The sequence below is a fragment of the Pleurodeles waltl genome, chromosome 5 (genome assembly GCF_031143425.1).
Source record: "Pleurodeles waltl isolate 20211129_DDA chromosome 5, aPleWal1.hap1.20221129, whole genome shotgun sequence".
Classification (NCBI taxonomy): Eukaryota; Metazoa; Chordata; class Amphibia; order Caudata; family Salamandridae; genus Pleurodeles; species Pleurodeles waltl.
This window is the reverse complement of record NC_090444.1, coordinates 625,392,719-625,409,078: the sequence shown is the minus strand read 5'-3', so window position 1 is coordinate 625,409,078 and position 16,360 is coordinate 625,392,719. Positions and strand designations below refer to the sequence as shown.

At 45.4% G+C, this 16,360-nt stretch overlaps 1 protein-coding gene across 1 annotated transcript in view; it reads left to right on the top strand.

The window, feature by feature from the left end:
• Positions 1 to 16,360, top strand: part of LGALS8 (galectin 8) — a 225,922-nt gene that overhangs the window by 96,642 nt on the left and 112,920 nt on the right. The window contains exon 6 of the mRNA XM_069234484.1: positions 10,946 to 10,999. Coding sequence (XP_069090585.1) covers positions 10,946 to 10,999 — 54 coding nt within the window. The remainder of the gene's footprint in view (positions 1 to 10,945; positions 11,000 to 16,360) is intronic.

The following is a 16,360-nucleotide window of genomic DNA, read 5'->3' as shown; positions in this document are numbered from 1 at the left end:
CCAGTATCGGCAGTACCAACCTTACCAAGGTCAATTTCGTCCAACCACCAGGCAGCAGCAGCCCTATCGGCAACCACCATGTGCAGCCTACAGACATACCACAAGAGGAAAGTCTACTTATAGAGGCAAAGACACAGCCAGAAAACACTGACCTCCATCAATTGCCTGCAACCAACCCCTATCCCAACACTCTGATGGGGGCAGAATTTCCAGATTCTCCCACCGATGGTCCCGGATCACATCAGACCGATGGGTCCTCGATATTATCACCAAAGGGCATACCCTGGTATTTCAACAATCTCCTACCCACCTAAAAGAGCTCCTTGTACAAATTGCCAATATGATAGACAAGGGAGCAATAGAGATCGTACCGAAGTCTCAGAGGGGAACTGGCTTCTACTCTTGCTTCTTCTCATACGGAAAGACAGGAGACTGGCGACTTATCTTAGACCTTTGATGTTTAAACAAATTCCTGAAAATACAATCATTTCGGATGATCACCCTCCAGAATGTATTACGATTACTCAACCAAGGAGATTTTATGACGGCCTTGAACCTCTCCAAGACACCTACTTCCACATCCCTATCCATCCCAGTCACAGGAAATTCTTATGCTTCAAGGTTACAGGCACCCACTACCAGTTCAGAGTGTTACCTTTCGGCCTCAGATCAGCCCCACGAGTTTTCACCAAGGTCTTAGCTCTGGTGGCAGCCCACCTCAGGCAAATTGGAAATCCAGGTGTTTCCATACTTGGACGATTGGCTAATAAAAGCACAAACAGCGTCCAGGGCAGCCAGGGACACAGAAAAGTCTGTGTCCCTCTTCCGGAGGTTAGGCCTCTCAGTCAACTACCCAAAATCTCACCTAATATTGTCAAACAACATCACCTTTCTGGGAGCTGTATTAGATACGGAGCGAGCAAAAGCTTTCGCCTCTCAGGGCAAGCAGAAGAGGATTCGAAGTCTAGCGCTCCGCCTCAGCAAAAGAAAGTCCACTTCAGTCCGGATTTACAAATGTTTTCTGTGGATGCTCTTCTCGTGTATTCCGTTGGTATCAAACTGCCGTCTTCACATGAGAACACTTCAACAGCTAGACAGTCAGTGGAAGCAGATAAGCGGATCTTTTGACGATATTGTCCAAATAACCCCACCAACGAAACAAGCCTTAGAAGGGTGGAGGAAGACCCTCACATCTCAGAGGGTCTCTCTCTTCTGAAAGAGAAACCAGTACATGTTCTGACAACAGACGCGTCTCTGGAGGGATGGGGAGCGCACCTCAAAGACCTAACAGTGAGAGGGAGATGGAACATCCAGGAAGCAGTGCTACACTTCAACATGTTGGAATTAAAGGCAGTGCTCCTGGCGCTCAAGCCTTCCTCACCAAGATCAAAGGCTCATCGGTTTTGATCCGAACCGACAACACCACAGTTATGCATTACCTTAACAAGCAGGGAGGTACAAGATCAGGAGCTGTGGTATTGGGCGCTTTGTCATCATATAACTCTCAGAGCAGAACATGTCCCAGGAATATCCAACACTGTGGCAGATTCATTAAGCAGAACATCAACAACCTGCCACGAGCGGGAGCTCAACCAGGCAACTCTCGATCGCCTCTTTCTTTGCTGGGGCAAGCCCAGTCTGCACCTATTTGCGACAAGAGAGAACAAAAATGGCAATACTTCTCAAGCTGGCAACCGCAAAGACGGTCAAAGGGGAATGCATTTTTGATCAAATGGTCAGGAATCTATGCCTACGCTTTCCCCCGCTTCCGCTAATCCAGAGAATTCTTCAGAAGATAAAGAGGGAACATTGCCGACTACTTTTCATAGCTCCCAGATGACCACGCCAGTTTTAGTTCACGGAGCTCCTGCTCCTCCCGGAACAACCTCACATTCGGTTGAGACCAATACCAGACTTGCTAATGATGACTCTGGGCCAGGTTCGTCATCCCAACCCAACTTCTCTTCGATTATCGGCCTGGCTCCTGAATTCTATGAATTTGCCGACCTAGATATTCCACCGACTGTCAAGGGGTGCTCGCCAGGGCCCAGTCTACAAGTAAGAGATACAAACTCAAGTGGAAAAGATTTTGTATATGGTGTCAAACTTTCAGTATCCATCCCCTAACATCTTCCCCAGAACAGATACTTCTGTATCTTCTCCAATTGGTGAAATCAGGTCTCTCCTACTCACCTATCAAGGTTCACCCGGCTGCCATCTCTCTATTCTGCTGTACTGCTACTTTACCATCATTATGTTCTTCAAGAATAATAAAACAATTCCTAAAGGGATTATTCCGATTGTTTCCTCCAATTAAATTGAATTGAAATATATTTCCTGGAAGACAGCGCTTCTTCTAGCGCTTATCTCTGCAAGGAGGGTCAGTGACATCCAAGCATTCACAATCTCTCCACCTTTTCTTCAATTTAAACCAGATATGGTCATTTTTAGAACTAAACCAAAATTCATTCCTAAAGTTCCCTTGAACCAGTAATATTAAAGACTTTCTTTCCAAACCCTTGAACTCCAGCAGAAAGAGCGCTACATTCATTAGATATCAAAAGATGTATCAAATTATAGAAACAAAGAACTACCTGCTTTCGTAAAGCTGATCAATTGTTTGTGGGCTATGAACAACTCAGAAAGGGGTATCCTGTTACCAAACAGTCTATAGCTCGATGGATAGCCACCGACATACAATTTTGTCACCAGCTAGCGGGAAAACCGCTAACAGCCAACGTCAAAGCTCATTCCACTAGAGCTGTATCTACCTCCACAGCTCTCTTTGCAGGAGTGCCTCTTCACCAGATTTGCAGAGCGGCAACATGGACTAGCAACCACACCTTTACTTAGCACTACTGCCTAGATGCTGCAGATAGGATGGACGCAGTGGTAGGATTAGCCGTTTTGCGTAATTTATTTGCATAAGGTGAGCCAAAAAATGTCTTTACTCACTATCCTCTAATACTAATGTTTAATGCTGAATGTGCAGATTTAAGTATATTTATATGGATATGTATATTAAGATGTTTATTTATACATGTAGATATTAACATCTTATGTTTACTGCTAATTATTCTGATTCAAGCATGTGAATCTTTGAAAGATACCCCAATACTTGAGAAGAAAATAAGTTACTTACCTGTAGCTGTGGTTCTCCAGTATTGGTATCTTTCATAAATTCACATGCAACCAACCCTCCTCCCCATAGAGGCTCACCTCATGTTTCTCTCTTTTGTACATCACTCGTGCTAGAACATCTGAGAGACTGAGTCTCTCTGCTGAGGGTTCTAAAGGGTGCTCTCGCCTGATTGGCTGGATTTGGATCTTTTATAATAGCACCAATAAGCTGTAAAAGTGAATGTTTTTCCATTGATTAAAATGTTTAAAATCGAATCAACTGCTTTCTATGTACCGTGGACTCCCACTTCGACGATGGGGAATGATTCAAGCATGTGAAACTATGAAAGATACCCCAATCCTGGAGAATGATGAGCACCTCTTGTTCTTCTGTGGTGATACCAATACTGAAAAATCACAGTTACAGGTAAGTAACTTATTTTCTTCTCTACTGTCAGAAAACCCATAGGGCAGAGATTGAAGGAGTTAACATTACATCTCCAGGAGTCAGTGAACGAGGCAGTAGGTAAGATCCCCAATCTAAATTTGATGTAAAGAGACCTTAACTTTGGCATACTCAGATAGTCCAGAAAAACCTCCAAGAAAAAAACACATTTAAAAGTCAAATACTGGTCCGTTAGGCTACCTGAGGAAACAGCAGAAATGTTAAGGCCCAGACAACATTCCAATAATGATCTTTGATAAGACCACGGGAACTGCTGGTCATTGAAGTGGAATAAAGCCAGAATTCAGGCAATCCTGTATTAACCACCCATGATTTAACATGGGCTATCCACGGGATCCTAAGGGCCAGTTGATGGGCTAAAATTTCGGTGAGGCACTCTCTGTAAGGGACAAGCTGCTCAGATGACCATAACCTTGCCCACAATAAGAGTGTCTGAAACCTGCCTTAAATTTAGGTCAAACCTCAAAGGGAGAAGTGGTGTGCTTTTAGGTAACTTCAATAGAACTTTGTGTAGCACATCAAGGTTGCAATGTCCCAACAGATCAGCACCAAAGAGAGCAGCAAGGCACGCTTGAGCCCTATATATTTCCAAAGCTAGTTATATAGAGGAAGAGGAGGCTTTATTTGCAAATCTGACTATAGACCTGGCTTTATGCTTGAGGGACAGAGTGCTTTCTAACTGTTGGAGTCTTGCAATCTCACCCCTAAATAATCAAAATCTAAAACCCTATCCAATTTTGCTCCATCTAGGGCCACATTCCCTTTGACTTTCTTACTGTGTGTAAATATTGTGTTTCGTTTTAAACTTATATATTTCAAGTCCATGGTCCATGCAAAATTGATTGAACTTCTCCAAAAGCACGTTGAGGCCTACAGCAGTTTTAGATAAAAGAAGTGTGTGATCTGCGAATAGCAGACATGGTACTTTGGAACAAGCTATCTTGGAGGCATCATTTACGCAATTTATTAAATAAGGTATGCTTTCATTGATGAATAGTAAAAATAGAGTGGGAGCAAGGACGCACCCTTGACGTACACCATGCCTTATTGGAAAATTCTCTGTGGTTTCCTCACCAGTACCCATCTGACTCTGGCAAAATTATCAGTGAGCAAATTCCAAATCAGCGTCAGTAGCACTAAGGGAACTCTGATTTTAATCAAGACCTTCCAAAGTTTTACCCTCAGAACAAGGTCAAAAGGCGCACAAAGATCTACAAAAGTGATAAAGAGCCATCCCTGCACCCCCCCCCCCCGTTTCAGGTCGACAATTTTCCATTTTAGGGTCAGAAACCAAAAAATATGGTCCACAGTACTTGTTTTGGGAATTAAACTGGCTTGAAGGTGAGATAGGGCCTTGTTGAATCTGATCCAATCCCAAAGTCTTACCAAAAGATGCTTACTATATATTTTTTGTATGTTATCTATCAGGGAAATGGGACGATAATTACCTGGTTCTTTCCTTGAGCCCTTTTTATGAATGGATATTATTTCAGCCCCTCTCCATGATTTGGGGATGGGGGTGCTTACATCCACCCAGTTTACCTTAAGCCTGTTATTACTCAGGGCCACAGTATTGGGAGATGCTCTTCCTATACAGCATTTATCCTTAAGGTGGGTCCCTTTCTGGGTAAGGACGAGAGGGAAGTGATCGCTCTCCTGGTGATCAATGATTTCCATGTCTACCATCTTGTGCTAGGTCGTGAGATCAAGTAGGACATAATCTATGTTACTATAATAGTCTCTCCTTTTAAAGGTTGGCCTGGCAGTGGAATACGACGGGGAATGCCTGTTGCAAACTCTTTGGCCATCGATGGCGGTTATATCTACAATTTGAAAGGCGGTTGCACTCATCTTAGGGCTCTTTTTGGTTGAAGAATAAGTAGGAGCCCCCCCCCCCCAACATTCATCCTCTAGCCAAAACAAATCTAGCAGGAGCTAGTGGGGCTCAAAACAACAATTGAAGTCACCTGCAATAACTTTGAGGATACCTGACCCAAAGTCTTCTAATACAGTGTGAAGAATATCCAAGGTTTGCAACTGCTTATTAAAGGGTGCAGACCTGCAGTACACATTCACCAGTAGGTGAGGGATAACCTGCTTAGGGGACAATTTAAGTGCAAAGAGTTCGGGTGAATCAGTATCAATAATCTTGATCGAACAGTCAAGGGATGTTTTAATTCAAATGAGCAGACCACCTGAAAATCTACCTGCGGTAGAGGGGTGTGCATCAACACTATATGTAGAATAGCCTTGCTTGTAGTGCTTATCAACTGCCCACATTTCTTTTTAACATACAAATTTGAAACTCTTCCAAAATGCTCCCCCAATCTGTATCCTCAGACTTAGATTTAATGCTTGCTATGTTCCAACTCGCAAGCCGTATACCCTCGGAGCCACTAGGGGGGGGGGGGGGTTGCAATTGTAGAGGTGAGTGTGCCTGCGCTGATGGACAGGCTGCTGGCTTCATTTAATCTGCCAGTTCTGGGTTCATCAGGGGATAAGAGTGCCTCAGAAATAATGCCCTTCCCACTAGCCACAGGACCCGATTGCCAGCAAGCAGCAGACTAGTGCATTTGAAGTGGAGGATCTGGTTAGGTTTCAGTGGGAGGAGCAGCTGAAGGACTAGCATGGGGCACACAGTGCTTGTAAGTTTGGGCCCTAGTTATACCAATCAGAGAGGTAGTGTTAACTCTACACCCTCCCTCCAGATGGAAACACCCAACCTTGTGGCAGCCATCGGTTGCCCTCTCTGTGGAGTTGTTGCTCTGGGTACCTGCTCCAACAGATTCAATCAACTCTGGCCAGTACATCAAAGCGGTTTGAAACTGGAATGTTGCAAGTCCTCTGGCCATGAGGAAAGCCCTTATAGGAAGGTGGGGGCAGCGATGTGGGAATAATCACTTCTAAGGCAGCGGCTGGGTTTGTGAAAATACCCCAGAGGTAGAAGGCCAATATTAAACTTCCTTACCTGCCTAAAAATAACCTACGAACCAATTTAGGATCTTTAAAGTTAATGATGATACAATCCCCTGGGCATTCTACCGACCGTGCTCAATCCACCAAACTCTGCATGTTAAAAGAATGTTATGTGCCAGCGAGACCGGAAAGTTCTTGTTATTCGCTTCCCAGTTTAGACATTTGTTGGTCAGTTCCTCGTGCATCTCCCTTTGGCCTTCGTGCAATTCAGGAACTCCTGTTAGGATTGCAGGACGCAGGTGGCAAGTTTATGAACGGAGGCCCATGATAGCCCATGATTCACAGTACTGCTACTCAGTAAAGGCAGAGTTATCAGAAGGCAGTGGTCAGTAATACTCATGTTTTCCAGCATACTGATTCAGCGGTAACCTACCACTTCTCTGCCACCGTGGAGGTGCAGTGGTAACAGGGGGCAGTCTTTATACTTAAGGGGGATCAATACGTGACTTCAAGTGCCACATGCAGACAACCCAGGGTAGAATGAGATGTCAAATCAGATTAACAAGGTGGGGAAAGGACCAGTATTTGACTTTTAAATGTTTTTTTTTCTTGGAGGTTTTTCTGGACTATCTGAGTATGCCAAAGTTAAGGTCTCTTTACATCAAATTTAGATTGGGGATCTTACCTACTGCCTTGTTCACTGACTCCTGGAGATGTAATGTTAACTCCTTCAATCTCTGCCCCATGGGTTTTCTGACAGTAGAGAAGAAAATAAGTTACTTACCTGTAACTGTGGTTTTCCAGTATTGGTATCACCACAGAAGAACAAGAGGTGCTCAGCGTTCTCTAGGATTGGGGTATCTTTCATAGTTTCACATGCTTGAATCATTCCCCATCGTCGAAGTGGGAGTCCACGGTACATAGAAAGCAGTTGATTCAATTTTAAACATTTTAATCAATGGAAAAACATTCACTTTTACAGCTTATTCGTGCTATTATAAAAGATCCAAATCCAGCCAATCTGGCTAGAGCACCCTTTAGAACCCTCAGCAGAGAGGCTCAGTCTCTCAGATGTTCTAGCACGAGTGATGTACAAAAGAGAGAAACATGAGGTGAGCCTCTATGGGGAGGAGGGTTGGTTGCATGTGAATTTATGAAAGATACCAATACTGGAGAACCACAGCTACAGGTAAGTAACTTATTTTCTTCTCAAGTATTGGGGTATCTTTCAAAGATTCACATGCTTGAATCAGAATAATTAGCAGTAAACATAAGATGTTAATATCTACATGTATAAATAAACATCTTAATATACATATCCATATAAATATACTTAAATCTGCACATTCAGCTGTAAACATTAGTATTAGAGGATAGTGAGTAAAGACATTTTTTGGCTCACCTTATGCAAATAAATTACGCAAAACGGCTTATCCTACCGCTGCGTCCATCCTATCTGCAGCATCTAGGCAGAAGTGCTAAGTAAAGGTGTGGTTTCTAGTCCATGTTGCAGCTCTGCAAATCTGGTGAAGAGGCACTCCTGCAAAGGCACGCCTATCCTCCAAGGCTTGATTCCTGGGCAGCAGGTAGGGATGTACTCTAATTGATTGGATTCAGGAGCTCTAACCGGGCCCTGGGTCAGAGGTCCAGCTGGCCCAGGGCTGGAAGTCTCTTGCCCTGAGTTCCCTTCTCCAGCCGTCTGACTCACAAAGTGCCTGGAACGGGGTCCCAAGGGCCAGGGTAAGTCTCTCTTGCTTGTCTGGGTTCAGAAGCTGTCACCGGGCCCTGGGTCAGAGCTCTGTGAACCCACTGCCCAATAGCCCCTTGCCTGATTCTCATCTCGGTTTCAGAGAACCCGGGCCTCAGAGTCCCTGTCTTCTCCATTTTACAAAATAAGACACACTTCGGCCAGATGTCCGTCCTTCCAGACCAAGCATCTAGTTGTGCACCATGCGTTCCTATAGAGCGCCAAGTTGCTTGGGCAGCCCTGGAAGTCACAATGAGGGCTCATTTGACTCTTCAGTCAAAATCCAGGGCTCTAAGAGATCGGGTGAAATTTTCTTGAACATGGATTAAAGGAAAGGGGGTAGCCTTGCTCTGGGCTAGTAGGGACAATGTGCTTGGGACCCCTTGTGGCTTGGTGGTTCTCACCCAGGTGTTGTCTGGGTCTGTGGCTGCCTTCCAACCCTGTCTGATGGGCCTTTTCTCAAAGTCTTGCTTTCCAGAAAGCAGGCAAACATATGAAGTTGGCATCCCCGTACAGGGCGGCTTGATTGGGGTGGTTTAGCTAGCACTATACTGTGATCATGATGGCCAAGCTGACCTGGAAGTACAGTGAGAAATTGGGTTGTTGGTTGAACAGGTTGTGAGCCCTGTCAAACAACTGCCACAATCCCTTGCAGGGTGGACCACAAAAATCACTAAATTCACATGTGCTTATCCCTGGGCAGCTTGGCACAAAAAACAGTCAGGCTTGACTTTTAGGCAATGTGTAAAGTATTTTAGCAGCACATAAAAAAGCAATAAAGTTAAAACACAACACTAGAAAAATGCCACATCAATTTATTAAAATAGAGTGAATTTTAATTAATTATTTGACAACAAAACGACAAAACTCCAATCAGTAGAATCGGGATTATATGAGCGCTTGCTGTAAATATCCGATCATGCTTTGCCGGGTCAAAGTCACAAGTTCAGGCCGAAGGCAATAAAGTGCAGGTCAGCTACAGTCACTAGATTAGTCCTGCTGAAATTTTTACCTTATCTAATACCCCAGCTATTGCCCATCGGCTTCCTGTATACATTGCCCGCCTATCTCTTTGTAGCAAAGTCCAGAAATAAACTTTTTTTAAGAGAAGTCTGCTAGGTATTCTTGGGCCCCCGTTTCCATAATTCCTTTATTAATTTTTGAAAACTCCCCAAGCCTTTAAGTTTTCAGTGCTTAAGGAATGTTTTTTTATGGTGATTGTGCCCTTGAGCCATTATTTGGCCATTCCAGCACTGCCCAAAGATGGCAGCCGCTCTAGCTCCCCCCTTCCAGGAAACCCGAGCATGCCACCATCTACTGCTGGGTTTCACAACGCCTGCTCGGCTGGCACCTGACTGGCCTCTGATGGTCTTTCACACTGCGTGGCTGGCTTCTGCGCCTTATCCTTTAATAGGGAATACATCACTGAACCTTTAAATTTACATTACCTAAGAAATGCTGTTTGTGAATATGCCCCCAAGCATGTGGCCCCATGTGGACCTGGCACACAGCAGCACCATTTTATGATGGCAGCCGCTCTACCTCTCCCATCCTGGAGACCTCAAGCTGCCATAGGGCTTTACTGCGCCTGCGTGCCAGCACTTATACAGCCCGCGCTCCGTCTGCTGCCTCCTATGAAACACTTACATTTACAGCGCTTTGAGGGGCAACCCCTTGCATACTCACCCATTGGCTACTGCCACTATCACCAGGATTCAACATGGTCCAGGTCCATCCCCAAACCTGCAGGTCTCTGTCGGCAGCACTCCGAGAGACTACAGGTAAGGGAACAGAGCCCTGGGTTGGGGTCATCCACTATAGGGCCTTCCAGAGCTCTTTTGAACCTAGACAAGCAGGGGAAATCTCCCTGGGCCTCCAGGACCCCGTCCCAGGTACTTTGTAACACAGTGGGCAGGTGAAAGGAGACCAGGGCTGGAGGCTTCCAGCCCGGGCAGTTGGTACCAGGGGTCCGGTCACAACTTCTTATCTCAGGCAAGCAGGAGAGGCTTTCCTGGGCCTACAATTCATGCCCTGGGCTCCAAGTGACACTGCAGGCCATGGGACAGAGCCCAAGGCTGGGGGGCTTCCACCCCCTTGCCTGCTGTGGCTCTGACATGGGACCCGGTCAGAACTTTCAATCCCAAGCAAGCAGGGGAGGCCTACCCGAACTTGCAGATCCCCCTCCTTGGCACTTTGCAGCATGACATACAAACCTGGACCCTAGGGTCCTCACCATGTGCCAGCCTGAACACTACCCATTCTTGTAATCCACGCACAACGAGTGACAGAGGGTGTCATTTACGAGAATGTATCTGGTCTCCTGGAGCCCTGACTGGGATTCAAGCTTCAAATGAGCCCTCATTCAGGCTTCCAGGGCAGCTTGGGAATTTGAACTCTGAGCCACATGAAGGGAATGACGTGTTTTGTTCATTTATTTTACTCACAAAACGTCAACAATGACTTTGGCATGGCACATTTTGGATCACCCATGTAGGCGTGGTAAAGGGCTCCTAATTTGAGTCCTTAATTCTAAGGACTTAAAGTTACAACAGGGAGTAACTTCTTTTTTTACTTTTTACTTGCGTGATTATTATGTTAAAGTACTTTGTTCAACTTGGACTTTTTGAATGTATTTACATTTTGCAATTCTGTTTGCAGTGTGAGCTAATATTTCCATATTTTTGGTTTCTTTACAGACCATTAAAGGATCACAACCAAAGTCTCTAATAGGGTTTAAGGAAGAACAAAGTGTAAGTATCAGTGTACTTGAGTGGAATGACTAACTGTTTTCTATAATGTTCAGAGTAGCTATGTATCTAATAACGTTTGAGAATGCTTAATACCTTGTTGCCCAGTAAGAAAAACTGCTTTTATTAAGGGGAAGATGGGTTCAGTGATAGGATGCAGAGATGGAGACATGTTTACAAGCACATCATCTGTAGACCATCAGGAAATTAGTTACATAACCATATACCCATACAATTTGCTGTAACTTCAAACCAGAAGCTATTTACTAGGCGGCATGAGTATGGCTCAGATTTATTTTATTTCTATACTTTACATATGTCTTGCGGCCCTTGGCAACCTTTCATGAGCACTAAGTGACCTTCAGATCATGCCATTCAATAGTCCGAGCATTGCACTCAAGTTTTGTGATCTTTAACATGGTTTCACAGTAAGATAATAAGACCCCTATGCCAGCACCAGGGAGTCTAAGTAAATGAGCTAAAAACACGAGCAGCATCTCTGCATCACTATTCTGACAAGGATTTATCTGTTTCTCTTCACCTGTTACTGCATGAAACCCTGCACTGGATCGGATCATCTGAAAAAACGTTTAAGGACATACTGGTCCAAACGAAGGATGTATGTGGTCTGAAAAGCCGAGTACCTCATCATTGTCATTCTTTTTAGTTTGAGCAATAATATACCTACCTGTGTTATTGCCATTTCTCAAACATAACAATTTTAATGCTGTTCTTTCAGTGATAATGCTATGGAGAATGAATGATTGGCTTTGTGGGGACAAGGACAAAGGGATTCCATTCATTTACTCACCCCCCAGTTACATTTTGTACAAAAAAAAACCACATAGGATTTAGGATGGTTGATTGTCAGTAACATGGTTGTTTTCCACATTTACAACTGTCATCATATACAACCAGAGTGAAGTTCTTTTATATCACTTAAAAGCTTCAGGTTCAAAACTTCCTGCTGTTAAAGAGTTTCATATCGTGTACTCCATACCTATAAATCTGTATAGGTATAGTATAGGGTAAGGAAGTGAAGAGGGCTCTTGGGGGATATGCAATAAATAACCTTTCTGACTCGTCCTAAACCTCCCAAAATATAGCAAGCATTCTCCCACCCTTCCCAACCACCCATGTAGCATAGTCACCCCTGGCAATAAAAAGGCACATATACCTAGCGTTCTGCTACCAATCACCAACACCCTTTGTAACACACACTGAATCTCTCCAAAATATCATTAAAAAAACAACCTGGCTTTCTGGCACCTTCCGTCATCAACCTCTCAGCCATTTATTTTCCTTACTACTTCAGTGATGTGCTCTGCGCTCCCAGAGAGCTGATACCCTCTCTGGACAGCATTCTGTAAGAGCCACTGCTTTCACAGATTGAAATCACCAGCTAGCCACTAGTAGTAGAAACCCAGCACAGTCTTGGTGCCTGATGAGGAGAGCTGCACAGATGTCGTCGCACTGCATCAGTGACTGAGGAACAACAAAAAGATGCACTTAATGCATCAGAGGCCTGCGGGAGCCCCCTTTACAGCAGAACGGTGCGATCCCCAAACCTCTGTCACCCAACAATAGAGGTGAGACTCATTACACAGTGATTGAGGCCAGCTCAGATTCAGATTTAGTGCAGATGACAGGGAAGCACTTTGGCAGATGAGAACTTGAGAGTGAGACCCAACAGGTCTGAGAGAAAGAGGAATAACGGAGTGGCAAGGGTGCACATGCCTGTCATCAGTAGTGCTGGGGGAAGCATGTCTAACTGGTTCACGGTAGAACATGCTCATAGCGTCCGAGGCAGACCACCAAAACCTGGGGAACCACCACATGCCATTTTGGCTAGATTGTTAAAGTTCTGGGACAGGGATGCTATATTACAAAAAGTCATGGCTGAGTGGGCCCTGGCAGATGGACGGGGAAAATCCTGTAGAGAGTGGCAAGTGAGATAATTCCATCTCAACACAAAATATGCCTTATGGCATACCATTAAGGAATGCTTCCTTGAAATCTTGACACCACAACAGTTGTATTCATACCAAAAGTAGTAAAGCCCAGGGACCAATAGGATACTTATCGGCCAATATCGCTCCTCAACATAGACACCAAAATAGTGTCAAAGGCTTTAGCAAACTAACTGAGAGGTGTGGTCCTAGATCTGGTGCACCCAGACCAGAATAGATTTATGCCCCATTGATCCACAAAGCTTAACCTCCTTTGTTTATACAACACCACAGCGGTCGTGACAGGACTTTGAGTGTGCTGGCTTGAGTATCGTTGGACGCAAACAAGGCATTCGGCTCAGTGGAATGAACTTTCTTGTTCAAGATCCTGAACAAAAAGGGATTCAGACTGAAATTACTCAATGGGGTCAAACTGCAATACACAAACCCTATGGCATGAATGAAAGTCAATGGGATCCTTTCTCAGGAATTACCAATAAAGAAGGGGACAAGACAGGGTTGCCCCCAATCGCCAATGTTAGTTGCTCTCGCCATGGAGGCCCTAGCGGAATGGCTAAGTTTGGGTGCCTAGGTATGAGGACAGAGATGGGAATCCACATTCAAGGAATGGAAATACTTGTATGTAGGTGATATCCTTTTGTATCTGGCATACGTTTATTATGGTTTTACTGTAAAAGGGGAAGGACCATGGGGCGTAACGTCCACATATGTTTGGCCGGCTGTCTCAGGCCAGCCAACACACATGCACACTAAGCTTTCTCCAACCCGGCTTCCGCATTGGAGAGACCATTTTATAAAGAACAAGGGTCCCTTAGATAAAAGGACTATTGAGTTAAATACCAGATAGAATCACAATGAAGTCTATGGAAAATATGCAACAAACCAGAATATTTGTTCCACACGAAAGTAAGAAAATATTGTAGTGGGAAAAAAAAACATCTTGGAAACCATAAATCATGATTGCTCAGGCATACCCCATGTGACAGTAAGCACAGTTAAAGTCACAATTTGACAGTACTCTTGCTCATGTCAAAACATATATTATTGTACAGAGTCCAAGTACTAAATGTCAACATTTCGATCCCTTATTTGATTGTTGGGATCATCATCAGGACATACAAATTATGCCTGAGATGCACTTAAGTAGTCACTGACTATATAACCAAGACCAGAATTAACCTTTGTAGGGACATCTGTCAATTAAGAAGTCCTCAATAAATTGACCGTAGTTATGATCCTCAATCATGGCCCTCAAACAGCATATGGTGTATGCATGTGCCAGCATGCAAGCAAATTATTGGCAAAGAAAGCCTGGAGCCAAAAGCAGTCATGCCTCGTGCTCCCAGTGAGTTGGAGAGAGCAGGAAGAAACTCTCACTCTGCCTCAGCGCGCCCTGGCTGGGCGCTCCGTCCATTCCTAATGCTGCTTTCATGCTGCTAGCAAAAAACAAAGTCTGTGCCTGAGAGCTTGTCTAATTATAAGACCCATCTCACTTTTATTATGCATCGCAAAGACATTGGAAAGCAGTAACTACACAACCATCCACCCATCTAGAAAACAGAAGCCGCCCGCCAAGATCTGACCGACGGGCGCCCGCCAATGCGGCCGTACTCCTGCCGAGGTCATTATGAGATCCCCGCTGGGTGGGTGGCGGAAACCTGGTCTCAGCCGGCGGTGTTGCGGCCGTTTGACGGGTGCAGTTGCACTCGTCGTGCTTTTCACTGTCTGCATAGCAGACAGTGAAAAGCTGCATGGGGACCTGTCAGGGGGCCCCTGCACTGCCCATGCCGGTGGCATGGGAAGTGCAGGGGCCCCCAGGGGCCCCTGACTCCCCGTACCGCCAGCCTTTTCCTGGCGGTCAGGGACTCGTAATCCCCTGGGCAGCGCTGCAAGCTGCACTGCCCAGGTGGATTATCACCGCCGGGGCAAATGTGTCGGGAAACCGACGGTGAGACCAAGATTGTACCACCAGCCTGTTGGCGCTGCAATCGCCAAAACAGCCCTGGCAGTCCTTGACCGCCAGGGTTGTAATGACCCCCTTAATCTGTTAAGAGACTTCAGTCATGTTCTTGCACTGAACCCACCAGCCCTGAACAGAAAAGAAGGAACAAGTCACCCCTTGTGATAAAGGGCATTTGTGTGCCTTGACACTGCTTGACATTGCTCCAGCATTTACGACCACTGACTGAAATTCTGTCTGGTGACATATACCTTGCATGGCTTGTCTGCTTCCTAACCAGGCACATGTACCTATTCGATTTTGGTGCCATGTTCTGCACTTTGGCCCTTCCTCTTAATTGATTACTTGGTCCAATTGTTGCGCCAGACATTAAATACCATATTTGCCCAGGTGACGCACACAAACTGAGTCCGGAATCCAGCATAGATATTCAGGCCGTCATCTGTAAATGCCACATCGCATGCATACTCAACATCGTGCCCATCTTGAAAGGTATATCTGATAGATACGTCTAGCCGCGGTTTCCTTACCTTTGAATTTTCCTTACCTTTGAATTTCCCCATGCATCAGACTGGATTCGTAAGATTTTTCGTGAGCTGTACCCCTGCACGCTAGTAGGTGGCATATGTGGCTTTGACGGCTCAGCAGCATCATCCGCGCTGGAAGTGACATCTGCGTCACCTATATAGGGCCACTTCAGCGCATTGACATTAGTTGTTTTCTTTCTGCGTCAGTTTGTGCTAAACCGGAGTAGAGGTATCCCTCTGTTGTTTTATAACAGGATTTTCTTGGCATTTTCCTCCTGGTGTGTCGAGGATGTCTTCAAGGAAGGCAGGTTTTAAACTGTGTGGCTCCTGTCACTGTGCCAAGCTGGTTATGGACCCACACCTCGTGTGTCTGTGGTGACTTTAGCGTGACCACAACTCCAAGTCGTGCTCGGATTGTCAGACCATGGCACCGAAGGCTTTGAGGGAGTGGTCATTGAAGCTGCTAGCAGCCCCGCAGGCGACAGCGCGTGACTCCTCGGAGATTACAGGTCCTGGTTGAGAGAAAGGTTACAGGACTGCTCCAGGAGCCCCAAGTCCTCTTTGTTTCACTCAAAGTCATTGAGATATTCAGGCAAGAGGCACAAGAAGTCGAAGCATCCTTCAGCTTCTCTTCATCCGTCACCTGACGTGACAACTGTACATCAGCGTTTGAGGCATGGTTCTTCCAAGTCGATGCCAGGGCTGACTTGTGCACCCCCTCTTTTCTGGGAGCCAGAGCGACCCCCACTCAAATAAAATAATTTTACAAGCAATGCACTGCATTTTTGAGCGGGCCTACCCCTCCGGAGCACATTTGGGCCCCACGAGATCAAAGGGTTGCCCCATCACGTTCCCTGCCAGCGGCTCTGACTCCAGCTCCGATGGGCCACCATGGACTGGATCACGG